General features: G+C 51.8%; 1 protein-coding gene across 3 annotated transcripts; it reads left to right on the top strand.

Annotated features, from left to right (window-relative positions):
- Positions 1-591: 591 nt before the first annotated feature.
- Positions 592-26996, top strand: CABP1 (calcium binding protein 1). 3 transcript variants are annotated; one of them, XM_064379709.1, is made up of 7 exons: positions 8600-10524; positions 16100-16279; positions 20132-20162; positions 20450-20593; positions 20984-21093; positions 21327-21474; positions 26543-26996. In XM_064379709.1, the coding sequence occupies exons 1-7, from the start codon at positions 10480-10482 to the stop codon at positions 26566-26568; spliced, it is 684 nt and encodes a 227-aa protein (XP_064235779.1). In that variant the 5' UTR covers positions 8600-10479; the 3' UTR covers positions 26569-26996. The 3 variants fall into 3 exon arrangements, with proteins under 3 accessions (XP_012324377.3, XP_064235779.1, XP_064235780.1); XM_012468954.3 differs by lacking the exons at positions 8600-10524; positions 16100-16279 and adding an exon at positions 592-1302; XM_064379710.1 differs by lacking the exon at positions 16100-16279 and having other exon boundaries at positions 8606-10524.

The raw sequence follows: 26996 nt of genomic DNA, 5'->3' as shown, positions 1-26996 counted from the left end.
CCTGAGACTTGACCATCATCAGGTGCTGTCCAGACCTGGCTTCTCTTCTATTCTGAGAACTGATATCCTGCGGCTGACTTACCAGGGTCGTCCTAGTCCCCCGCACGGTACTGGGGGTGGAGGCAGCCCCCCCCACGGAGTGGATGAAGCCTTTCCTTCCGGCAGTGTCCTGTATAGCGTTCTGGCCCCTGCGTTTGTAGGCAGTGGTGTCATAGAGTGCCTTCGTGCTCCTCGGGTCTCCAGTTCTCCCTGGACCTCTCTGGTCCTCATTGCCAAAGTTGTCCCCCTGGGGAGTGCACCCTGCCTGCATTTCTGGAGGCTCGGGCGGTTCCGGGGCTCGGCGGGAGCCTCCTCCCAGCGTGATAAAGAGCGCTGCCGGCGCTCCCGGGGTCTCGGCCTCTTTGGGGCCCATTGCCAAGCCCCTTCCCTCCTTGCGCTCCTGCTCCACGCTGCTGCGTCCCCTTCACCGCCAGGGGCCGCCTGGAAGCGGGGCTCCCCCAGGGTGGGGCGGGGCAAGGGGCGGGGCGCGGCGGTACCTGGGCCGCCCGGGAGCCGGGGGTGGGCTCTCCGGGGACAGCCGGCAGCGCCCCCAGATCTGCACCGCCAGCCGCCAGGAGCTCCGGGCTCCGGGCGTAGAGGCTGCGCTGTCACATGGGCGGCGGCGACGGGGCCGCATTTAAGCGGCCGGGGGACGGCGCCCGCCTCCAGCACGTCCTCGGGCTCGGCTCCCGCCGGGCGCCCCGTTCTCTGCCCGCTGGGGGCCCAGCGCCGCGCCGCACCGCGCCGCCCCCGCCGGGCCATGCGAGCGCGGGCCCCGCCGTGATGAGCTCGCACATCGCCAAAAGCGAGTCCAAGACGTCGCTGCTGAAGGCGGCTGCGGCGGCGAGCGGGGGCAGCCGGGCTCCACGCCACGGCCCTGCCCGGGACCCGGGGCTGCCCAGCCGCCGGCTGCCCGGCTCCTGCCCGGGGACGCCGCAGTCGTCCGGGGACCCCAGTTCTCGGAGGCCCCTGTGCCGGCCGGCGCCGCGAGAGGAGGGCGCACGGGGGAGCCAGCGTGGGCTCCCCCAGGCGCACTGCAGGCCCCGGGAGGCGCTGCCGGCTGCGGCGTCCCGACCTTCGCCGTCGTCGCCGCTGCCGCCGGCCCGCGGGCGGGATGGGGAGGAACGGGGACTGTCCCCGGCGCTCGGCCTCCGGGGCTCTCTGCGAGCCCCGGGCCGCGGGGACTCCGTTCCAGCCGCTGCGTCCGAGGCGGACCCGTTCCTCCACCGGCTGCATCCCATGCTCAGCTCCGCCTTCGGCCAGGTAAGGGCCGCGCCTCCCGCCAGCGCTCCGGGGAAAGGCGCTCGGGACCCTGCCGGCCGTGGCTGCGCGTCCACAGCCTCCTCCCGCGGCCCGTGGCCCCCACGGGTCACACCTCGGCTCACCTCGTCCTCCCGGGGCCAGCGCCCTTGCCGGCACTCCTCCTCCTATGCCTGGTTCAGCACCCCGTGCGCTGTCCACGCTCCTGGCTTCTTGGGGCGAGGCGTCCCCGCCTAGCTTCTCTCACACCTGCCGGAACCGCCAGTCCTGGAAGGGAGCGACCTCTACGACCCTCCTGGAGATTCGCGGGAGTCGAGGAGGGGCGCTCTGAGCAGGTGGCGCCAAACCCACTCCTCTGGCCTCTGGCCAGTACCACCAGGGTGCGACTCAGGAGAGCAAGCGGTTTGGAGTATAGGGGTCAAGAGAGAGGACCTCAGAGTACACAGAATTACTTAGGGTGAGGGACGCTAGCCACTGCCTATCATATCCCTGAAGGCCTGGGAAAAGTTAGGAGATTCAAAAATATGAGGAAAGAGAAGAGGTGTCTGGGTAGGCATGGAGGGGCGAGCAAAGCTGTGGCTCACACTGAAACTTTGGAATGGTTTAAGGAAGCTATCACTCCACGGATGCCATTGGAAGGGTCAGAAAGGCCACGAAGAGGTCATCAGTGATTCCCCTGGGGCTCTCCCTCAAGAGTCCCAGGCACCTGGACACCTGCCCTTTAAAAGCTGCTCCACAGTCACAATCCAGGTCCACAGCTTGGGGCTGTGCTGCTGGGGAGACAGGCTCAGCAGAAAGGAGGAAAGCCAGGCTTTCCCCTAGTTCAGAGTCTGTAATCAAGTCAAACTCATTGGCACAGCTTTGAGACAGTTCTGTGGCAGCCGCGGAGAGGTGTCATGCAGAGGTCTGATTAGAGTGTTTGCGTGGTTTGTAGGGAAACGGGGGCCTGCGCCTTTCTGTGCTAAGATGTAGCACAAAGAAGCCGTTTCGAGCTCCTGGCTTGCCACACCGGATCGGGATTCCAAGGAGGCCCTGTGTGTTTTGCTTCAGATCTGCACATCTCTTTTCAAAATACTACTCCGCAGTGGCTGTTGCTGGTGGAGGTCTGACATGAAGGCAGCCACACATCGATTTGGGTTGTGCGGGGCTGCTGTGGTGGGGCCATAGGGCAGCGGTGTGTGGCTTTGTTCCTGCAGGGAGCCCTCGTTAGCCAAGTTAGCTGGAAATAGTTCTCTGGAGTAGAGATTTGGATGCAGAGCTGTGAGAGTTAGTGAGGCAATATGTCAGGGGAGTTCATTGCAGTGGTTTGTGTTAGTGAGGAGGTGTAGGCTGTCAGGGCACCAGTGGTCGGGGCTGGGTGGCAGCAGGAATGCTGTGTTGTTGAATGGGTGATACCAATTCATTCATTTCTCAAATATTTCTTAAGCACTTACTAAGGAGACCTTCAGAGGTTTCTTTAGTTCCTGTGGTTGGTTTGTTCAGACATTTGCTAGACACCAGGAAGACAACAGTGAACCAGATAGCCAGGGCCCCGGCTGTGCCTAGCAGTTTGGAAGGGTAGGTCATTGGCCTAGAAGCATACACTTTCTGGTTACTCAGTTTGCTGCTGATCTGACTCAGCTCCTAAAAAAAAAAAAAAGCCCTTTCTTTCCTGTCTTGCAGAATTTGCCTACATGAGCCCTTTCTGAGCTCTGAGCGTTGCAGCTACATGCTTTTGTTTCTCCTCATTTCTCAGTCATTAAATGAATTCTGCAGCCCAGTGTTCTGAAATGCCACCAGGGTCACCTAAGTCAGGAGGAGCTGGAAGTTCCCATCAAATATTTACTACCTCCCTCTGGAAACTCTTGCTTCTCAGAGCTGCGGGCTTTTACTTTAAAGCCCAGAGTATTCCGTTTGGGCTCCCATCTGACACCACTAAGTCATCTACATGAGCAACAAGAGCAACAAACCCAGGCGGGGACTTTTGTGTCAGAGCCTCCAGTCTCCCGTGACAGAGAGGAATTCATCTTTTCTTCTCTTTTCTCCATATGAGATTTCTGTCCTCAGAGACAGGGTCAGGACCAAGAGAAGGCAGATGGAGTTCTGAATAGAGAAACTTTTAGTTAAGATCTGCTTAGGACAAAATATAGCCCTGGGGAAGTATATTTTTCATGTCTCCCCAAGTTCCATTGTTTTTAATTGAATTGTTTAACTTCATTAAGTCTATTTCTCTTTTAAAAAAATATTTTTTGTTATAGAGACAGGGTCTCACTATGTCGTCCGGGCAGTCTGGAACTCCTGGGCTCAAGTGATCCACCTGCCTCAGCCTCCCAAAGTGCTGAGATGATGACAGGCATGAGCCACCATGCCTGGCCAAGTTCTGTTTCTTCACCTGCAATATAGGGATCATCAGGGCGTTTGGGAGATTAAATGAGATATGGAGAGAGAGAGAGAGCTTGGCCCAGGTCTGGCACAGAGCCCGTCCTGACTCTGTCAGTGTTAGTTATTATTCTTGTTGATTAACTACCAAGGTCTTTTTCTTTTTCATTTGTAAGAGGGTCTCAGAGAGCCAGGGTTCAGACTGACTCTGAAAGCACCAAGATGAATTCTTACCTTAAAGGAAACAGGGATGAAGATTCTCCCATGACCTCACAGAGCAACCTTATAGCATATGCATGGAGGCCACACAGTTTTGATGCTAAGGCGTGGAATGGAGGCTTGGGAGATAGCAGAGATGCAAGTTCCAATCCTGGCTCTGTCATTTTCAATCTCTGTGACCTTGGGCATGTTATTTTCTCTCTCTGGTCTTGGTTTCTTCATCCAGAAAGGAGATTGACAAAAACTGCTTTGCAGTTATTACGAGGCTTACACAAGATTAAGGATATCAAATGCCTGGCTCATAGTGGGTGCTGGATAAAGGGCAGCCTTCATTAATGTTATTGCTGTTATTAATAGAGTAATTGAATGAGGGCATGTGTAAGGTACTTTGAAAGCTGACTCTGAGCCAGGTGAGGACAGCTATTAAGGGAAGGAGCTGAATGTCAAAGGATCTTCCCTACTCCCTCTTTGTGGCCAGCTAAGGACATGCCACCCAGCTGCCTAGAGAAGATGTGATGTCAGAAATTAACTCAGCAGAGGAATGATGACATGAGACTTTGGGTATTAGAAGACTATTTTAAGAAACAGGCTTTCTGCTCTTTACCCTGAGCTTGAGAAGAAACATGCCTTGTGCAGAAGGCAAATGTGGATAAAACCCACAGCTCTGTCCCATCCTTCCCATTTTTCCAGCTATGGAAACATGTCTTCCAACACAGAAAGGGTATCCCTGTTCCCATACTGCTCTGCACATAGCAAGATCACAGTATTTAATGAAGAAATGAATGAATGAATGGTATCACCCAGCCTCTGGACTTAGGGGTTTCCTTAGTTCCTGTGGTTGGTTGGTTGGTTGGTTTTGAAACAGAGTCTCACTCTGTCACCCAGGCTGGAGTGTAGTGGCTGATCTCAGCTCACTCCAATCTCTGCCTCCAAGATTCAAGCCATCCACATGCCTCAGCCTCTCAAATAGCTGGAATTACAGGTGTCCACCACCACACCCGGCTAATTTATATATTTTTAGTAGAGATGGGGTTTCACTTGTTGGCCAGGCTGGTCTCGAACTCCTGACCTCAAGTGATCTGCCTGCCTCAGCCTCCCAAAGCGCTGGGGTTACAGACATGAGCTACCGCGCCTGGCCAGTTCCTGTGGTTTAGATGGGGAGAGTCCATGGTGGTTTGGGTCATGGATTTAATTGCACTAAGTCTATGTTCCCAGGATAGGGCTGTATCTATTCCTCACTCTTGCTCCAGTCAAGTGTCTCCCTCCTTCTCTCTGAGAGGGCCTGGGGCCCCTATTGCCTTCCTCTGGGGCCTGGGGAGAGGGAAAGTGAAGGTCAGCTTGTGGTTAACATCAGTCACAGGTGATAGGAATGGCTTGGAGTCAGTTCAGTGAGTCCTCCAGGAGGTCGGCCTTTGCCTCCAGCTGTTTTTGAGAGACAACAATGAGCACTTGAGCCCTCAGTCTAGAGCCCACTACACAGTGGACAAAGTGTCTTCTTACCTTCACAGCATCTTCACCCCACACCCTGCAATTTTAGAAATGAGGAAAACTTGGCCAGGTGCAGTGGCTCATGTCTGTAATCCCAGCACTTTGGGAGGCCAAGGCGGGTGGATCACTTGAGATCAGGAGTTTGAGACCAGCCTGGCCAACGTAGTGAGACCTGTCTCTACTAAAAATACAAAATTTAGCGGGATGTGGTGGCGGCACCTATAATCCCAGCTACTCGGGAGGCTGAGGCACGAGAATTGCTTGAACTTGGGAGGTGGAGGTTGCAGTGGACTGAGATTGTGCCACTGTACTCTAGTCTGGATGACAGTGAGACTGAAAAAAAAAAAAAAAAAAGAAGTAAGCCTCAAGAGAGAGGAAGTGACTTGTCCAAAGGTCACATAGTAAGTACATGGCAGGGCTGGTCCCAGCACTTTGGGAGGCCAAGTCAGGAGGATCGCTTCAGCCCAGGAGTTTGAGGCTGCAGTGAACTGTGATTGCACCACTGTACTCCAGTCTGAGTGACAGAGTGAGACCCTGTCTCTAAAAATAAGTAAATAAGTAGGTGGCAGGACTGTGCTGAGAATTGTGGTCTGCCTGTCTCCAAAAATACCTGCCTGTTCTGTATGTGCCGTGCTGCTTTGGTGGGAAGTCACATAAGTGTGTTCCCTGTTCGTCAGAAGCATCTGCAAAGCACCTCTCATGTTACAGTCCTGCTTTCCCTGAGTGTCTTAGCACTGGGCTGTCATCCAAGTTCAAATGCTGGTGATAGAACTGACCAGGGCCAAAGGCCAGTCTCCCTCCTAATCAGGAATAATCAGCAATGAGTTTATCCTTCTCATCCTTCTGATCCTATTATTCCATTCCAGCACTTAAAGTAGGGGTTCTGGAGGCTCACGGGCTGTTGCCACAGTGGATAGAGATGGGAAGTGGGGGCATGCTTCACTCCTTACAGGAAGCCTCCACTATTTAGCGTTTTTTTTTTGTTGTTGTTGTTTGCTTTCTGTTTTTGTTTTTTAAGAGACAAGGTCTTGCTCCATTACCCAGGCTGGAGTGCAGGGTGCAATCATAGCTCACTGCAGCCTTGAACTCCTGGGCTCAAGTGATCCTCCTGCCCCAGCTTCCTGAGTATCTATGACTAGAGGCACAGCTGCCACACCTGGCTAATTTTAAAATTTTTAATAGAGATGGGGTCTTGCTATGTTGCCCAGGCTGGTCTTGAACTCCTGACCTCAAATGATCCTCCCACCTCAGCCTCTTGAAGTTCTGGGATTATAGGTATAAGCCATTATACCCAGCTGTTCAGCCCTTTTAAAATTTCCTGCTGAGGGCTGAGCCATCTGTCCCTCCTGCCTACCTGCCCAGCTCAAGTTAGCTTAAGTAAGCTTTTATGCACATCGAAATCCCTGGATCTCTTGCTATCCTTAAACCTTAAGCTAGTATCAGCTCCTACACCTGCCCCTAAAGCAGGATGGGATTTTTTCAAAGTGTGTGATTTTTCCATAGGGTCCTGGTTTTGCCGGCTGCTGTCTCCTGTTTCCAAGGACAGAGGCATATCCCAAGGTCGACAAGTGGGTGCTATGCCTGGACTGGCCTGCAGGGGGCAGGAGCAACCAGATTAGACTGAGTGGATGCTCTGCTGAACAAATGGATGGCACACTTGGCCCTTTAAGACCAATGTTGGGCAGGAAAAGAGGGCACGTTCTAGATGCTTGGCACAGTTCCAAGTCCTTTGCATGTATTATCTCATTAGCTCCTCACAAAAGCCCTGTGGGAGGTGCTATTAGACTCCCTATTTTATAAATGAAGAAACTGAAGCCGAGAAAGATTAACATATCCTCTAGGTCACGTGGTTACTAAGCAGCAGACAAGATTTTTCTTTTTTTTTTCTTAAATAGAGATGGGGTCTCACTATGTTGTCCAGGCTGCTCTCGAACTCCTGGGCTCAATGATCCTACTGCCTTGGCCTCCAAGGATTACAGATGTGAGCCACCATGCCCGGCCCAGGACATGATTTGAACCCAAGTCAGCATGACTCTGCTGTCCAAGCTGTTTTGTTTTTTTTTTTTAGACAAAGTCTTGCTCTGTTGCTCAGGCTGGAGTGCAATGGCACAATCTCAGCTCACTGCAACCTCTGCCTCCCAGGCTCAAGGGATTTTTCTGCTTCAGCCTCCCAAGTAGCTGGGACTGCAGACACCCACCACCACGCTCGGCTAATTTTTGTATTTTTCGTAGTAAGAGATGGGGTTTCACAATGTTGGCCAGGCTGGCCTCGAACTCCTGACCTCAGGTGATCCCCCCCCACCTCAGCCTCCCAAAGTGTTGGGATTACAGGTGTGAGCCACTGCGCCTGGCCCCAAGCTCCTAACCTCTAGATCAGTGGTTCCCAATGCTGGCTGCGGGTTAGAATTACCTGGAGTACTAAGCAACCCTGATGTACAGTGTCCATCAAAGATAGAATTAAGTCAGAATTCCTAGGGAAGCTCCCCAGTTATGCCAGTCTACAGCCAGCATTGAGAATCTCTGCTCTACACCATGCTGTTTTGGCCTTTATATATAGCCACCCATTCACACCTGGACCTTAACCGGAGATTCCCTCTGGGGTCTCTAATGAGCACTGTTGTTTCAAAGGAGCCTATATGGTCTGTTTTCTAGATTTTGCCTACAAGTCTCTCCTGATCTCCCTAGACTCAGACAGAGTCTCCTCATGGGATTCACATTCTCAGAATTTCTGCATTTTCCCTTCATAGCATTTATCTGAAATGTAATCAAGTAACCGTGTTCCTAGCTTTAATCTCTCCTGCCCACCTGCTAGAACATAAGCTCCATGAAGTCAGGAACTGTGTTTATCTTATCCCCCCACAACCTTTCCAGAGCCAAACATAGTGTCTGACATTTCTACAATGGACAAGTGATACTTCTTCCATTTAAATAATTACTGATCCAGTAGCTCTTCGGTGTCTCACACTTTCCCAAATGTGCTATATAAGCAAGCTAGGGAAAGCCCCATTTTCCAGTGGAGGAAACTGAAGCTCAGGAATGGGAGGCAGCCACCTAGTCAGAAGCTGGCAGTGCTGGATGCGGTGGCTCATGCCTGTAATCTCAGCACTTTGGGAGGCCAAGGCAGGCAGATCACCTGAGGTCAGGAGTTCAAGAGTAGGCTGTCTAACGTGGTGAAACCCCATCTCTACCAAAAATTAGCCAGGCATGGTGGTGCGCACCTGTAATCCCAGCTACTTGGGAGGCTGAGGCAGGAGAATTGGTTGAACCCAGGAGGCAGAGGTTGCAGTGATGGAGATTGCACCACTGCATTCCAGCCTGGGCAACAGACCAACACTCTGTATCAAAAAAAAAAAGAAGAAGAAGAAAAAAAAGAAAAGAAAAAAAGAAGCTGGTAGAGCTATACTCAACCCCAGACCTCCCTGTCCTTTCCCTTCATTGAAGTCTGCTGACCCAGACCCCTGCCCGGGCCTGCTTCCTTCATGCTGTTTCCACGAGACATGCATCATCACCCTCTTCTCTGTTCTTTAGTCATCAATACCCGCCCCCCCGGCTCCTCCTCCTCCATCTCCCCCTCCAGAGGTTTGGCCCAAACAAGGCTGCTGAGTAACTCCCCTGATTAAACCATTGCGTGGTTGTCAGTTGCAGCACCCGGGATGTCAAGGAGTTCTCCAGAGACCTCCTACCCAGCTCCCTAGGCATGAGCACTCTCTGGGCAGTGCCCCACCCATATTCCCTAATGGGAGTTCTGAGCAGCCACCCCAAACGGGACAAAAGTTCCTGGGAAAGGAGGCTCTCCGGGCTGAAAACTGAGCTACGAGTGCAAGAATCGGCTGCACTGGGGGCCAGGGAGGAGTTCTGCTTCCAGTCTATCTCTGGTGCCCCCTGCTGGGAAAAGCTGGGTGCAGAAAACAGGCACTCTTGCACTCCGGGAATCGGGCTGGGGCTGTAGGTCTCAAATGGGACCTCTGAGGCATGAGATGAATTCCTATCAAAGCCGGACCCTGGAGGGATGAGGAAGAGCCAGTTACCTAAAAAGCTCCAGCTGTGGGACCTCGAAGAGTGCTTTGGAAAGGGCTTCTTCTCTGCTTGGCACCCCAAGGAAGCTGGGGAGAGGTCTTCACTCCGGATGAGATGGGGCGAGGAGGAGGAGGAGGTTCAAGAGACCTTGCTCATGCCCCAAGAGCCTGCGCTGCCTCCGTCATGCTCCCCTCAGGGCCATCTCCTGGTTTCCTTTGAGTCGGAGAGATTGCACACAGAGCAGAAGGATCTGATCTGACTGTTGGCTCATCTGCACTGCCAGCCCCCGAGCCTCGTCCCCTTTCAGTGACAAGGCAAGTGTGAAAAATGGAGCATGATGGAGACGTCACAAGACCTCCCAGGCCCTCGACTGGAGCCGCAGCTCTCAATGCAGCTGGAATTGCCAGGGGCAGTGAGTGCTTGTCCAGCTCACTGCTCTTTAGAAGGGGCATGCATCTTCCTGGGTGCTTGTGCGTGTGTGTGTGTGCGCGCATGTGCGTGTGTGTGCGCGCATGTGTGTGTGTGTGCACACACAAGGCTGAGGGCTTTGCGGCAGGCACCCTGGCTTCGGGGATCCAAACTAGCCAGCTTCCCTTTCTGGGCCTGCTGGCCTAATTCCCAGCCGCAGCTGCCATTCTGGGCCCCCCTCCCTGAGGCCATCTCCCTGCAGATTTGGCAGCGGGGAAAGGAGGGGCCAAGAGAAGGGGAGAGAACCAGAGAGAGGACTGAGAGCTAATCTGATGTAGATGATCCAGCAGCCTTCTCCAGCTTGGCTGCTCTCTGCCATCAGCTCTCCAGGTGATTTTCCCTGTGCCCTGCACTCGCCCCTTCTGCTTTCATCTTCTTAAGAAAGTGCCCAGAAAGTTAAACCCACACACAAACACACAATCCACCGAAAAAAAAAAAAAATCACAGAGCAGGAGCAGGCAGACGAGTAAGAGAGCACGCGCGCAACAGAGGGCTCACATCCGTCCTGGAGGAAGAACGGCACAGACGGAGGGAGGCTGGGGTTGGCAGAGACTGGGACGGAGGTCCCTCGGCCCCCCAGAAGCCCCTTCATGGACCCGGGGATCCAAAGAGGGGCTGCCTCAACTTAGGATGGGCAACTGTGTCAAGTCTCCACTGAGAAATCTCTCAAGGAAGGTATGTTTCTGGAGTTCCCAAGATCTGGGACTGGGGATTGCGGGTATCTCACCATCCGTCCCAGAGGTTGGGCACAGAAGGGGTGGCTGGAGCTTGCTACCCTTCCCAGGGTTTCTGTCCAGAGCTGCCTCCCTGCTCCTACCCCAGACACCCTCCTTTTTCTGTTCTGTGTCCCAGGCTTTGGGCGTGGGGGTGTGGTGAAACTGTGTTCGGGAATTTGCACAAGGCTTAGGAAAGAAACTCTGTAGCTTTGGGGTTTCTGGGATGTAAAATGAAAAGGGTGGATCCTTAAGATGTCAGTGAACTTGACTGGCACCGCTGTCATTCAAGGGACTGGCCACGTCCCTTAAAACTGACAGGATCTGAAGATCCTTCTCAGCAGCAAGGCCGGGCGCTCATTCATATCCTTTGCGGGTCTGTGACCCTCTCTGATGCCCTCAAAGCCTTCAGGATTGTGGATTTGAAGTAGATCCTGTTGCTACTGAAAGGAACCAAACATTCTGCCACAATCATTCTTAAGTCAGAGCATCTCAAATAGGACCCAACTGGTTTTAGGGCCCAGGAGTTTTTCCATTAAGAAGCAGGCTGCCTGGGAAATATGCTGAGCAGCGGGTGTATATAAGTCACTTTCTTTAGTGGCTTTATCGCTCATACACTGGGATTTTTTTTTTTTTTTTGCAAGAATTCCTTTTGGAAAGAAAATAATCATCTCTAAAGCATCTTTCGTGCAAGGCTGGGCTTGCACCTGTAGGGCTTTGGGTTAGGTGGGCTCTGCCTATTTTTCTAGCACTCTGTAGCCAGGCCATAGAAGAGACTCATAGATATTATTTAAAGGAAGAAGGAATGATGGGGATGCTTTCCTCCAATTCTTCCATTTTCCAGACAAGGAACTTGATTGACATTCAGAGGGAGGGGTTAGGTGACTTACCTATGGCCTCGGGCAAGCTATAGGCGTCTCTGTCCCCAGCCCCATCCTCTCTTCTGGGTCAGTTTAACAGCCTTGCAATTTAGGACATTTGGGCTTTTCTGCTTGTCATCTTCCTCATTTGGCTAAGCTGCTCACATCAGATTCCTTTAATCTCCACTGTTCCTTGGATCCTTCCAAGGGCTTGTTGTTTCTTCCATGGACGCCTCCCCCATAATCTGTTATCTTCTTAGGGGAGTCTTCTGCATCGGAAGTGGCCTCCGCTCTGTTTCAGAGAAGCAGAAAGTGATCTGAATTAGCCCTCATGATAGGTTCCCTCGGAGCTTGAGGAAGTGAACTTAAGAATGAGAATTATCCTTCTGTCCCACCCATCTTCCCTTACACAATGGCATGCTTAAGAGTCAGACTACACAGGCCTCCTCTTTCTGGCTATGTGGCCTTAGACAATTTACTTAGCCTCTCTGTTCCTCGATTCCCTTGTCCATCCATCAATTGGGCATACTAATATTCACCTCTGAAGGTGATTCTGAAAATGAAATGAAGTGCCATGCACAGTGCGCGGCATATCACAGTTAATAAATGTTAGTATTATTGTCATCATAATCATAATTTTTCCCCTCTGGGTTTTTAGAGAAGGATGGAGGACAAACAGAAAATAGGAGAGATTCTGAGTTCATAGAGTAAGAGAGAAAAGATAAAAAACTTACTGCAGTCAATTTCATGTTTCTATCATAGTATTAACAATTGCTTTTTTTCTAAGTATCTACAACATAACTAATGTTTGTTATCTCATTTTCTCTTTTCCACTATGTAGTTCTTTTGGCTGTTTTGTTGAGAAAGAAGCTGGACTCAGAGATAGAGCCTTCCTAAGTTTACATAGTTGATAGGAAGCAGATCTGGGATTTAAACCCTGGTCTGTGTAAAATCAGAACTGGCATTTTATTTTTATTTTTTCCTCTATGAGAGGCTGCCCCTCTCTTTCTCCTGCTGTCAGAAATGTTATTCATAGATTTCTGGATCTGACCTTAGAAGTCATCTAGTCCAAATTCCCGCTCAATGCATCAGTCCCCTTCCCGCTCACCAGGTGCTCCCTCATTCAGCTTCTCCTTGAAGACCTTCAGTGAGAGGGAGCTTTGACGGGCATTCTCTTGGCTGGCTTGTGTTATTAGAAAGCTGTTAGGTCATGAGGCACGCTTGCCTCTCCCGTTGCCATGCCACACTTAAGGGGTGTCGCCTGGGTGCCAGGAGAAATTGTCGGTCCATGGGCCACTGCCCGCTTGGCTTCCTGAGCAGTATCTGGGGAACTGGAAATGGTGAGAGGCAGCCTGCACTAGGCTCAGAGCTGGGCAGGACCATGCTGTCAGGTGCCATCATTGGCCAGAGGAGAATTGCAGCCTCTGGGGCAACTTGGTGCCAGGCAGTATTATGATCAAGAGACGCAGTGGAAATTCCCCAGCTACCACTGCTCCATTCTTCATGGGAGCGAATTCCTCTCCATCCTTCTCATTTCTCTCCTGATTGGCAGATGCTCCCCCACTTCCTCGGCAGCCAGAAGAAAATGCCTTCTGGCACCCAGCATCTCTTAAATTACATCACTACCACCAGCATCATCCTCGCCATCATTGCTATCACTATGGCAACTCTATTTATTCACCTCCTCTTGCCATGCCCTAGGCACCATGCAGAGCACTTTGTGTGTATAACTCATTTACTTGTCGAAGGAATCCTGTGATTAGTCATGATCATCTCCCATGGTATGGAGAAGGAAGCTGGAGCACAGAGAGGTGAAATGACCTGCCCAAGGTCACACAGCAAGCAAGTGGCAGAGCCAGAATTTGTCCCTAAGACTGTTTGAGCCCAAAGCCAGCAGGCTAAATTGCTTCTTAGGTTTATTTATTTATTTTTACAGAGTTTTGTTCTGTCACCCAAGCTGGAGTGCAGTGGCGCAATCTCAGCTCACTGTAACCTCTGCCTCCTGGGTTCAGTGAGTCTTATGCCTCAGCCTCCCAAGTAGCTGGGATTACAGGCGCCCACTACCACATCTAGCTAATTTTTGTATTTTTAGTAGAGATGAGGTTTCACCATGTTGGCAGGCTGGTTTCAAACTCCCAACCTCAGGTGATCCACCTGCCTCGGCCTCCCGAAGTGCTGGATAGCAGGCGTGAGCCACGGCGCCCGTCCTGCCTCTCAGAGTTCTGTGCTACCTGCTGCTTCCCCACCTTCCTGGGTTATGCTGTCTCTGAGCCAAGTGCAGAAGATTCAGCCAGAAACAAAAACACTGACTCTGCAGACATCTCCTGAGACTGGTTCCCGGGGTTAGGCCAGTCACTGTCATCTGAGGCATGCTTTGATCCACTCTCCCAGATGGGAAAGTCTCTCTTGTTCTGCCTCACTCTAGTCCAGGTCCCAGGAGTCTGAGTGAGTGCAGCCGAGGCTCTGAATCATACCTCTTTGGGATATTAAACCAGAAGGGGCCCTTGGTCTCTCTGGCCTCCCTCAAGTTCTGAGATCACCTAAAATGGACATTTATTGCACTCATCAAACTTGACCCTGGGACTGAGTTCCTTCACCTCCGACCTGAGTAGCTGCTTCCCCTTTGAGGAACCAGAATACTGCACCACCCTCTCTAGGCCTGGAAAGTTGGAAGGGAGTCTTGGTCTGTAGCCCTGAGGGGGTATGGGGAGAGAACGAGGTGGGCAGGAGGTTGTTCTGCTTGTCAGCCTGGAAGGACAGGTTGCCCCAGGGTCGAGATGTTCTCCTAGTCAGGGCCTTCTTCTTACTTTTTTTTTTTTTTTTGAGATGGAGTCTTGCTCTGTCACCCAGGCTGGAGTGCAGTGGCATGATCTCAGCTCACTGCAACCTCCACTTCCCGGGTTCAGGCAATTCTCTTACCTCAGCCTCCCAAGTAACTGGGATTCCAGGCAGCTAATTTTTGCATTTTTAGTAGAGACAGAGTTTCACCATGTTGGCCAGCCTAGTCTTGAACTCCTGACCTTGTGATCCACCTGCCTTGGCCTCCCAAAGTGCTGGGATTACAGGTGTGAGCCACCGTGCCTAGCCAGGCAGGGCCTTCTTTGCCCTGTAGGAATCTGGCTGCAAGTAGAACGCAGTAGGATGGAAGGATAGCTGTGCAGACCTGCAGTTTTCGGACAGACAGTCCTAGGGTTTCAGCTCCTGTCGCTCCTTGGGAAAGTCCTACTCTAGCCAGATCCCCCCACATTGGAGGAAGGTATGCAGGCTCTGGGCTGAAGGCAGAGTGCAGGAGCTGGATTCTGGAGAGGGACTGGGCATCCTGGGGGGCCGGGGAGAAATGAATGTTGTATCTGAATGTCCTAAGAGGAAGGTCTGTGGGCAGTGCTGACTTTTTATAGCTGCATGGGAACCTTCAGGGAGGAGGATGGGTTGGTCAGGGCCTGGGAGCACAGCTATATTCGGTAAGCAGAGAAGGCCCCTGCCTTAGCCTCCAGAGGTCCAACCCTCTGGGCCAGGCAGGGAGCCAGGGAAGGCGGGAGGGAGGAAAAGGAGAACTGGCAGATGACAGAGAGTGTCTAGTCTTGAAATCACAAACTGGGTGGAATCCTACCTACAGATGTCCACCCCGTGCTTTTAATCAGATCTGGTTACACTGGGCTGGAGTTAAGCAATGCTACCTCTTCAGAGGGGGCACCATCTCAGGCCGGGCGCAGGGGCTCATGCCTGTAATCCCAGCACTTTGGGAGCCTGAGGCAGAAGGATCACCCGAGGTCAGGAGTTCAAGACCAACCTGGCCAACATGGTGAAACCCCATCTCTACTGAAAATACAAAAAAAACTCGGATGTGGTGGTGGATGCCTGTAATTAATCCCAGCTATTTGGAAGGCTGAGACAGGAGAATCGCTTGAATCCAGGAGTCAGAGGTTGCAGTGAGCCGAGATTGTGCCACTGCAGTCCAGCCTGGGCGACAGAGTGAGACTCTGTCTCACACACAAAAAAGGACGGGGGCACCATCTCCACTTTGCCCCAGCCCCCACCTCTCACACCCAGCCTGCTTCATTTGTGTCAGCAATGGCACCTGTATTTGCAACCCACATTCTGGCAGACCAGCTGAGCCTGGTCTCCGCACCGTTGGCTCCAACTGCCCTCACAGCCTTCCAGCGGGGATCTGGCTGGGGTAGGGCAAACCCATTTGGGAGCTGGGAGGAATGACAGCCCTGAAGATTGATTGAACTGGGATGCTGGGAGCATTTTGGGAAAGGATGTTGTTTCATTAGGCTCTGAGTGAACACCTCCTATTGGTTAGAATGGAAGCCTCCCTCTGATCCTGTCTCTTCATGCACATGAATGTGTGATTCTGTGCATATGGATGTGCCAGTGTGTGTGTGTGCACATGTGTGCATATGTATGCATGGGTGACGTGATGCGTGTGCGTGTGTGTGTGTGCACGTGTGCACGTGCCACACAGAGGGCATCACATTAAGCTCTCCCTGGAACCACCATTTCCATCAAGGACTGGAGACTTCATCTGTTGGACTGATTTGATGCCTGTGCCTGTGCACGCTCAGGGCTCTCAGGGTCCCCTCTTGCAGAAAGCCCCTCCTGGGACCAGGAGCCAGGCTGGGCAGGGAGGTGACACCTTGCCTCTCTTTTGTATTTGCTTGGTGCTGGCTGAAGATGCGCCAGGAGGAGCAGACCAGCTACATGGTGGTGCAGACAAGCGAGGAGGGGCTGGCGGCGGACGCCGAGCTCCCGGGACCGCTCCTGATGCTGGCCCAGAACTGTGCCGTCATGCACAACCTGCTGGGCCCTGCCTGCATTTTCCTGCGCAAGGGCTTCGCCGAGAACAGGCAGCCTGTACGTAAGTTGGCCCGGTGGAGCCTGCTGGACTTGGCTTCACAGGGCGCAAGGAAGTGCTGGGAAGAAGAAGGGGTCTACACAGAGCTCATGCCCCCAACTTGTGAATCTAATCCCCAAAGTTTTCCATTCATGGCTACAAAGTGCTGGTGTGAGTCCATATCCACCAGCAAAATAATAATAATACTATTAGATCATTGTTTTGAGCACTTACTAGGTGAGCGCTGTGCCTAGTGTGCTGGCGGATTGCCTCATTTAAGCCTCAGAGCAACCCTAAGAGGCGGGTGCTTTTATCATCCCCATTTTGCAGATGAGGAAACTGACTTGCAGAGGTCACATGCTCAAGGTAACAGCTTGTCGGTGGTAGAGGCAGGATTCACACTTGGGTAGTAGGACTCAAGAGCCTCTTGTGCTCCTAACGACAACTCTGTACACCAGCACTATCCTGTAGAACTTTCTACAATGATGGAAATATTCTAAACCCCGTGCTGTCCCATACAGTAGCCACTAGTCACATGTGGCTATTGACCACTTGAAATGTAGATAGTGCAACTAAGGAACTGAATTATGGGTTTTCTGTTATTCTAACTCAAATTTACATAGCCACATGTGGCTAGCAGCTTCTGAATTGGACAGCTTTTTACAAGTAGCTAAATAAAGAGAGGGCTGAGCACGGTGGCTCACACCTGTAATCTTAGCACTTTGGAGGCCTAGGCGGGCAGATCATGAGGTCAGGAGTTCGAGACCAGCCTGACCAACATGGTGAAACCCCGTCTCTACTAAAAATACAAAAATTAGCTAAGTGTGGTGCCATACACCTGTAATCCCAGCTACTCAGGAGGCTAAGGCAGGAGAATCACTTGAACCAGGAGGTGGAGGTTGCAGTGAGCCAAGAGCATGCCACTGCACTCCACTCTGGGTGACAGAGCGAGACTCCGTCTCAAAAAATATATATAAAGAAAGGAGAGAAATAATGAGGATGTTATAAATGTAAACATTTGTAGGTTGCATTTATTGAAGGCCACATGGTAACACTTGACATAGCTTGTCTCACTGAATGCATGATAAGGCCCTGTGAGGTGGGAACTGGTGTTAACCCATTTTACAGATGAGGAGACTGTGGCTCAAAGAACAGAGTGAGCTGCCTGAGGAAGCAGATCTGAGCTTCATACTCAGGACCGTCTGCCTCTAGGACCCAAGTGCTTCTTCCCGACCACATGAACTGGGGAGAAAGGAGTGTTCCCGTACCCTATTCCCACCTGACCCTGAGTTGCTGCACTTGATGAGACCCTGCCACATCAGTGGGCATCCCTGGCTCTACTCCAGAGCAGAGAACACACATCGCTACTGCTCTGCATGGGGAGTGTGATCCAAGGACCAGCCTTCAGTACTCAGGTGACCAGCTCCGGTGGCGGGCACACCCCATGAAGGGCCACCTGACTTTGCTGCCTCCTGGATTCTGGGCATACCGGAAGAATGGAAGGGGCTCCCATGGGGTCAGCAGTGCCTGTTCCTCCTGAGTCCTGCAGAACTGGGCCCTGGAGAAGTGGGAGGCTGCTTAAGGCCTGATGCATGGGAAAGGATTTATTAGGTCTCAGTAGCTGGTCCTAGGGAGTGTGCATGTATGTGTACACACGTGTACTTGCTCACTCGCTTGCACTGACTGCTGGGATGACCCATTGCACAAAACATCCTTTCTGGTCACTCAGGGACATCTAGGAACATACAGGGTTGTGTTGGAATGGCTCTGACCTACCCGTCCTTTGTTTTTTGTTTTTGTTTATTTGTTTGTTTGTTTGTTTGTTTGAGACGGAGTTTCGCTCTTGTTACCCAGGCTGGAGTGCAATGGCGCGATCTCGGTTCACCGCAACCTCCGCCTCCTGGGTTCAGGCAATTCTCCTGCCTCAGCCTCCTGAGTAGCTGGGATTACAGGCACGTGCCACCGTGCCCAGCTAATTTTTTGTATTTTTAGTAGAGACGGGGTTTCACCATGTTGACCAGGACGGTCTCGATCTCTTGACCTCGTGATCCACACACCTCGGCCTCCCAAAGTGCTGGGATTACAGGCATGTTTTTGTTTTTGTTTTATGAGACAGAGTCTCACTCTGTTGCCCAGGCTGGAGTACATCGGTGCAATCTTGGCTCACTGCAATCTCCACCTCCCAGGCTCAAGTAAACCTCCTGCCTCAGCCTCCCGAGTAGCTGGGACTACAGGCGCGCACCACCATGCTTGGCTAATTTTTTAAAAGTTTCTTTTTTTTTTTGTAGAGATGAGGTCTCACTATGTTGCCCAGGCTGGTCTCGAACTCCTGGCTTCAAGTGATCCTCTCGCCTTTGCCTCGCAAAGTGCTGGGATTGCAGCTGTGGGCCACTATGCCCGGCCCATGGTGAGCTTTTTAGGTGAATGTCCATGCAGTCATCTCAGAGACATGCCTCCCTTCAGGTGACTCCTACCCCCACCCTGGTGGAGCTGGGAGCTTGCAGCCTGCTCCCTCCAAGCTCACACACGCTCTCAACACTGTCCTGCCACACAGAGCTACCTCTGAGCTCTCAGTCCTGTGCACACAGTTGTCCCATGAGATGTGACTCAGCAGCCCTTCCCTTTCTAGATGATCTGCACATTTTCTGATGTCATCATCTTTTGTCCTGGGGCCAGTTTGGAGTGGCTGTCTCTACCCACCCTGGCCCCGTTGGTTGGAACGGCCTGTCCACGTTGCACAGTGGAGATGCCGCATGCTCACTGTGGCATGCCTGTGTGTCTGTGTTCACGAGAGGTATGCCCATACCTGTGTGAGCCTCTTCAGGATGGGCACACCTACCTCGTGTTCTCCCTGCCCAAAAGCAGAGAGCTGCAACATGGGGGGAGGACGGACACTGAAGGCCACTTTTGGAGTCTGCTAACTAGGTCCAGCTGGGCACCTGTATCCATTTCATGCCAGTCTGTCTCCTGGGCATGCCCAGGATAACTGGCACCTCACCAACCAGGCCTGCTCTTTGGAGATATCGCTGCCATCTGTTCTGATGCCTAGACTCAGGGTTGCCTCGATTCCCAGGAGACCTGGGCACCGCTTGAGGCTGGAGATGGGTGCTTTTTGGACCCTGGCTGCAGCCAGAAGCACCGGTGGCCCTGGGGTCCTCTGCGGTGTCCTGTGACAGGGCAATGTATAGGGACGGGGGTGAAATTGGAGAAGGCGGGGCAGTGCCCAGGAAGCAGGCACAGCCCCCGTTCTGCTGCCATGTCTCCTCCTGACTCCTCCCCGCCCTCCTCCCCGCCCTCCTCCCCACCCTCCTCCCCAACTTCAGCATGGCCCCGCTTTCTCTCCCCTCCGGGCCCTCTTCTGTTGCCTTGCAGCCTCTGTTCCCTGCTCTTCCTGTTTCATTGGGTGGTGTTCTCTCCTCTCTGTTGTGACCTCCGCAGACCCTGTTTACTTCGCAGGTTTTTGCCACCAGACTGACTTTGTTCCCTGACTCATTCTTTTTTGAGACAGGGTCTCGCTCTGTTGCCCAGGCTGACAGAGTGCAATGGCACCATCATAGCTCACTACAGCCTGAGACTCCTGCTGACCCATTCTTGTATCTGGAACAAGGGGCTGGGGGCACAGAGGTTCTGTGCCCAGGCTGGTGGGGCTGGTGGGTCCTTGGGCATCTCCTGTTCGGGGCCCAGGAGCCTCTGTGTCTAAGGGAGATGTGAGGCTTTCTTTTCCCCTCAAGGTCCGGATCCAGGCACACCCCTGCTGCATCCTCGTCACCTCGTTTCCAGTGCCTGCTGCCACTTGGATGACCCCCAGGTTAGATATGTTGTGACTTTCAGTTCGCTTGTTGTCGCTAATAGGACACGTTCTTTTGTTTCAGGATAGATCACTGCGACCAGAGGAAATTGAAGGTAAAACTTGGCCCCTTGTGGTAAAGGACTGCCCAGCCCTCCAGGAAGGTGTGGGAGGGGAGGTTGATGGGAAGAGAGGCCCCCTGGGAATGGGGCCTGGTGCAGTGCTGGGTATCTTCTGTGAAAGCAGCTGCTGGAGGTGTGCACAGGAGGCAAGAGAAATGCCCCAGCGTCCTGGGAAGCTCCTGGGCCCCTCTTTCCACGATGGTGGGCTCTTGGGCTGCCTTTGCCCACAGAGGCTCTGCGGTCCCTCCCCCAACCACATCCACCTGTGCTCACTTCCCCAGAGCTCCGAGAGGCCTTCAGAGAGTTCGACAAGGACAAGGATGGCTACATCAACTGCCGGGACCTGGGCAACTGCATGCGCACCATGGGCTACATGCCCACCGAGATGGAGCTCATCGAACTGTCCCAGCAGATCAACATGAACCGTGAGTCCCTCTCCCAGCCGCCTGCATCCCTTCCGGTCCTCACTTTGCAGTCCTCTGCAGTCAGACAGGACTGGCTTCAAATTCTGCATCCACCTCTTTCCAGCTCTGTGAGCTGGGGCCAACCACTGACCCTCTCTGAGCCTGTTTCCTCACCTGTAAAATGAGGGCTGAATTGGAAGCATGGAGCCCAGAAAGTAGATTAGGGAATATACATAAAACAGCCCAATAACTGGCTCACAGGAAGAGCTGAACAGAGGGTTGCTGTTATTATGATGTTTTTCCTCTGTCTGATGAGCAGGTCAAGGAGGGGTTGCCCGTTCTGCCAGTTGCCTAGTTGGAGACGGGGAATGGGGAGATCGGAGATGACCTAGCCCTTTCCTCTTTCTCCAGTGGGTGGCCATGTAGATTTTGATGACTTCGTGGAGCTAATGGGGCCTAAACTCCTGGCAGAGACAGCAGATATGATTGGTGTAAAGGAACTGCGAGATGCTTTCCGAGAGGTAACGGGCAGAGGCAGGCAGGTGGGGGTGAGGGGGCTGTTGGAATCCTATCTGCAGGATAACTACTTCAAAAGAAGCCTGAGCCCCAAGTCCCAGATCAGGGGAGGGAGCTTAGACAGAAAATGGTCTCTGGTAAAGGAGGGCACTGACACTGAGAAGGAGCTCGACTTTGGGATCTGCTGCTGCCAGTTACCACTTTGGGGCCACTTCTCCTTCCTTCCTGCCCTCTCTAGTTTGACACAAATGGTGATGGGGAAATAAGCACCAGTGAGCTGCGAGAGGCCATGAGGAAGCTCCTGGGTCATCAGGTGGGACACCGAGACATAGAGGAGATTATCCGAGATGTGGATCTCAATGGGGATGGACGAGTGGACTTTGAAGGTAGGCGGGGCTTGAAAGTGGGGGAGAACAAGCCAGCAGGGGCCATCCATGGAGCCTTCCAATGGTGTCTCCATCATGCAACTATCAATCTGCCCTAAATTTCCAGTTCCCGGCCCTTTTATCCTCCTACCCCTCCACCCATGCACCCCTCTAATGCACCTCCCACCCCTACCCCATGCATCTATTCATGCATCTGTCCATCTGTCTATCCACCCTCTACCTATCCATTCATCTGTCCATTTATCCATCCATCCATTCATCTACCTGTCTATCCATCTTTTCATCATCTATCCTTCCATTTTTCTACTCATCCATCCATCAATCCTCTACCTATCCATCCATCAATCCATTTATGCATCCATCCATTCATCTACATATCTATCCGTCCATCCATCCATCTATCCATCCATCCACCCACCTATCCATTCATCTACCTATATATACATCTGTCCGTTATCCATCCATCTATCCATTTATCCATTGATCCCTTCATCCATCTATCCATCCATCCACTTATCTATCCATCCATCCATTCATCTACATATCTATCCATCCATCCGTCCATCCATCCACCTATCCATTCATCTTTCCATCCATCCGTCCATTCATCTACCTATCCATCTGTCCATCTTTCCATATTTATCTCTCCATCTTTTCATCTGTTTATCTCCTTATCTGTTCAGATGTCTATTTATCTATTCCTCCATCTCTAAATAACCATTCCTATATCCATCTATCCATGCATTTATCTGTCCATTCATGCATCTATTCTTCTCTACATTCACCCATGAATCTATCCATGTATTCATCTACGCCTCTCTCTGTGCATTCATACTTCTATACTTCCATTTACATATTTATGTCTCTTTGTCTGCATATACATCACCCATACTTGCATTGATGTGTCCATCTATCTGTTCAGTCATTTCCCCATCTATATCCATCTACTCATCTGTCCACCCATCCTTGTGTCCATCTGCACCCATCCTTCTCTATCCATTTATCTCTCTACCCACTCAGGCATTCATTCATGGTAGGTATTTTCTGAACATTACCTTCCTCAACTTGATACTTAGGCTCCTGAAGATCTGACCACAGCTCACCTCCATTCACATTCCACCAAAATACTTGTGATACTTGTGATCAGGGAACCTAGTAGGGTCTCTTTTGAATACACTGATCTTTTTGCCAGGAGGGCGTTTTTGTTTGTTTGGTTGGTTGGTTTGGTTTGGTTTTTGAGACAGTCTCATTCAGTTGCCCAGGCTGGAGTGCAGTGGCAGGATCTTGGCTCACTGCAACCTCCACCTCCTGGATTCAAGCAATTCTCCTGCTTCAGCCTCTCAATCTCACCTGGGATTACAGGTGCCCACCACCATGCCTGGCTAATTTTTGTATTTTTGATTAAGACAGGGTTTCACCATGTTGGCCAGGCTAGTCTTGAACTTCTGACTCAAGTGATCCACCTGCCTTGGCCTCCCAAACTGCTGGGATTACAGGCGTGAGCCACTGTGCCCGGCCACCAGGAGAGCTTTTATCCTGTTCTTCACTTGGGCTAAGTTCTGTTAGCCCACGGGACCCAGTGGGACTGCTTCCTCTAGCACCCTTCCCTGGTTCCTCAGACTGAACTTCCCCTTTCCTGGGTTTTCACAGTGCTCCAGACTCACCTGTTCCTCACACTGTCCCCTAACTGCTGGCTAGAGTTGTCTTCCCAACTGACTCTGAACTTTGAAAGAAGAAGAACCCCAATTTTTTTAATCTCTGCATTTCCTGCATAACACAGCTAATGCTCAGTGAAAGGTTTTCTATTTATTTATTTATTATTTTAAGACAGAGTCTTGCTGTGTCGCCCGGCTGGAGTGCAGTGGCGCCATCTCGGCTCACTGTAACCTCTGCCTCCCAGGTCCAAGCAGTTCTTGTGCTGGCGCTACAGGCGTGCACCGCTACACCCAGCTAATTTTTTGTAGTTTTAGTAGAGATGGGATTTTGTCATGTTGGCCAGGCTGGTCTTGAACTCCTGGCCTGAAGTGATCCACCTGCCTTGGCCTCCCAAAGTGCTGGGATTACAGGCATGAGCCACCATGCCCAGCCTCAATGGTTTTCTTTTTAAAGAATCAATAATAATCATAATAGTTCTCATTTACTGTACACTTATGTGTGGTCATTGTACTAAGTAGCTTTATGCACATTATTACATTTAATTTGTGGATTGCATTATTATAACCTCACGTTACTCATGAGGAAACTGAGGCTCAGAGAAGTAATATAACTTGCCCAAGATTGCCAGCCTATTAAGAGGTAGAGCTGGGGCATAACCCCAGGCCTGAAATCACAACTGAATGTAGTCTTGTGCATTCTGCCATGCGAGGCACCACGGGATACAGGGAAAGGGTAAAATGTTGACTCTGTGTGCCGGGTACTTGCATTCTGAGTATAAAGACAAGATAAGCATGTGCCAGAGACTGTGAGTGTCCAGAACACAAAGGTTGGGAGGTTTTCTCTCAGGAGCAGTCAGCCTTCAAGGCCAGGGAGTGTGGATAGTTGGCGAGAAGGCTTTGCTACCACCAGATCCGAAAACCTCAGATCTCCCTGAGTCCAGGTAGTGACCACCAGAGATGACAGCCTTGCTCTTGCAAGCCTGGCATCCCCCATTCATCCTATGAGGAGGTATTGTCCATATGCTGTGTGCTAAGATCTGGTCTCCCTCGGAGAGCCCAAGACCAGCAAGAAAAGCAGAGAAAACAACAGTGTCGTCCATGCTGTGCTAGGGAAGCACAGTGGGCTGTGACAGAGGGGGCACCTGTGTCAAGCTGCAGGGAGGGATCAGGGAAGACTTCCTGGAGGTGGTTATAAATAATTAGAGTCCCCCAAAATGGGAAGAGCCACCAGGTGAGGGGGAAGAGAGGGGTATTTACCCAAATGAGTTGAAAACTTATATCCACACGTCTGTACATAGATGCTTATAGCAGCTTTATTCATAGTTGTCAAAACTTGGAAACAACCGAGGTGTCCTTTCAGGAAGCAAATGGATAAATAAACTGTGGTACATCCAGACAATGGGATATTGCTCAGTGCTAAAAAGAGATGAGCTAGGCCGGGTGCGGTGGCTCATGCCTGTAATCTCGGCACTATGGGAGGCCAAGGTGGGTGGATCACTTGAGGCCAGGAGTTCAAGACCAGCCTGGCCAACATGGTGAAACCCTGTCTCTATTAAAAATAAAAAAAAATTAGCCGGGTATGGTGGTGTTCACCTGTAATCCCAGCTACTCGGGAGGCTGAGATACAGAATCTCTTGAACCTGGGAGGTGGAGGTTGCAGTGAGCCAAGATCGCACTACCGCGCTCTAGCTTGGGCCACACAGTGAGACTGTCTCAAAAAAAAGAGAGATGAGCTATCCAGTCATGAAAAGACGTGGTGAAGAGGGGACACAAATGCATATTACTAAGTGGAAAGCCAATCTGAAAATGCTGCAGACCATATGATTTCGTCTATATGACATTCTGGAAAAGGCAAAACTATGGAGACAGTAAGAAGATCAGTGGTTGCAAGGGGTTGGGGGAGGGAGGGGTGAGTAGGCAGTGCACAGAGGATTTGTAGGGCAGTGGAACTATTCTGTAGGAGGCGAGGTACGGTGGCTCATGCCTGTAATCCTAGCATTTTGGGAGGCCAAGGTGGGCGGATCACTTGAGGTCAGGAGTTTGAGACCAGCCTGGGCAACATGGTGAAACCCCATCTCTACTAAAAATACAAAAAAAAAAAAAAAAAAATTAGCTAGGCCTGGTGGCACATGCCTGTAGTCCCAGCTACTTGGAGAGCTGAGGTGGGAGGATTGTTTGAGCCCACGGGGTAGAGGCTGCATTGAGCCAAGATTGTGCCACTGTACTCCAGCCTGAGTGACAAAGTGAGACCCTGTCTCAAATAAGTAAGTAAATAAATAAATTTTAAAAAATTAAATGATTCTGTATGATATAATAGCAGAGGATGCATGTCATTATACATTTGTACAAACCCATAGAATGTATATAGCCAAGAATGAACCCTGATGTAAACTGTGGCCTCCAGGTGATAACGATGTATGGGTGTAGATTTCTCAGTTATAACAAACGCACCACTCTGTGTGGAATGTCGTTGGTGTAGGAGGCTATGCATACATGGGGACAGGGGATGCAGAAAAAAAAATCTCTGTACTTCCTACTCCATTTTGCTGTAAATCTAAAATTGCCCTTAAAAAGAGAGAGAGAGAAGGGGCTGGGCATGGTGACCACATCTGTAATCCCAGCACTTTGGGAGGTCAAGGCAGGAGGATCACTGGAGCCCAGGAGCTGGATGTTACAATGAGTTATAATCATGCCACTGCACTCCAGCCTGGGCAACAGAGCCAGACTCTGTCTCTACATTAAAAAAGAAGGAGGAGGAGGAGGAGAAAGGGGGAGGATGGTGGTACAGGTTGCTTTCAGAAAAGCTGAGAGGAGACCAGCCTGGCCAACATGGTGAAACCATGTCTCTACTAAAAATAAAAAAAAATAGCTGGGCATGGTGGTGCACACCTGTAATCCCAGCTACTCGGGAGGCTGAGGCAGGAGAATTGCTTGAACCCGGGAGGCAGAGGGTGCAGTGAGCCCAGATCGCACCACTGCACTCTAGCCTGGGCAACAGAGCAAGACTCCATCTCAAAAAAAAAACAAAAAACTGCTGAGCGGTGAGAGCGAGAGTGCCAGCTGCACTTAAGGGGCTGAAAAGAAGATCTGTGTAGCTGGAGCACAGAGGTTGGTAGTTAGCCTGAGAGATATGGCTGGAGATGTCAGCTGGGCCAGATCAGGGAGGTCCATGAGGCTGTGTCAGGATATTGGGCATTTTCCAGTGGAGAGCCGTGGGAGGTTTATGCAGGGGTCAGATCCACAGATGAGAACACTGTCACTCGCTGCTGTGTGGATGGATTGGAGCCGGTGGAATGGAAGGGGGACAAGCACAGAGCTGGGGAAGTGGCAGTGGCAGTGGGGAGGGTCTGAAGGCAGCATCCTGGGGAGGCCTCGGCTGCTGTCTGCTCCCACCTGCTCCTCTGCCATTCTAGAGTTTGTCCGGATGATGTCCCGTTGAGGCCATGAGGGCCCCTCCAGGACTGCCAAGCTCCCAAGGCGGGGCGAAGAGGAGCCAGAGCTGGCCTCACCCACCGTAGCCGCCAAGAGCCCAGCCCAGGATGTACTGGCGGATGGGGCCTGCCTGCACCCCGGGGAGGCGCCCACCCCGGACCCCCACCCCTCCGCACTGTGAAAGACTAACTCCTGCAACTGGAAAGCGGGGGCGCCCGCCGACGAGGAGGCCACCGTGCCAAGCCGGCAGAGGTCATGCCAGGCGCCAAGTGCCATGTGCCCAGCTGCTGCTGGCTGGGTGGGCCAGGGAGCCTGCCAGCAGACCCCACACAGCATGTCCGCCCCAGGGCAAAGCCTCCCTCCTTCGCTCTGCGCCCATCCCAGCTCGCCTCAGCCCTGTTATCTCAGAACCAATAAAAATATTTCCAAGAGCAA

This window comes from Aotus nancymaae, unplaced genomic scaffold, assembly GCF_030222135.1.
Source record: "Aotus nancymaae isolate 86718 unplaced genomic scaffold, 86718_ANA_hifiasm-v0.15.2.pri h1tg000021l, whole genome shotgun sequence".
Classification (NCBI taxonomy): domain Eukaryota; kingdom Metazoa; phylum Chordata; class Mammalia; order Primates; family Aotidae; genus Aotus; species Aotus nancymaae.
Note: the sequence above shows the minus strand (reverse complement) of the source record. Positions and strands in the feature narration are given on the sequence as shown.

Coding starts and splice junctions, on each gene's coding strand:
- CABP1 (XM_012468954.3), top strand. CDS start 652: ATGGGCGGCGGCGACGGGGCCGCATTTAAGCGGCCGGGGGACGGCGCC. Junction 20,594..20,983: donor CCAGCAGATCAACATGAACC/GTGAGTCCCTCT, acceptor CTCTTTCTCCAG/TGGGTGGCCATGTAGATTTT. Junction 21,475..26,542: donor TGGACGAGTGGACTTTGAAG/GTAGGCGGGGCT, acceptor CTGCCATTCTAG/AGTTTGTCCGGATGATGTCC.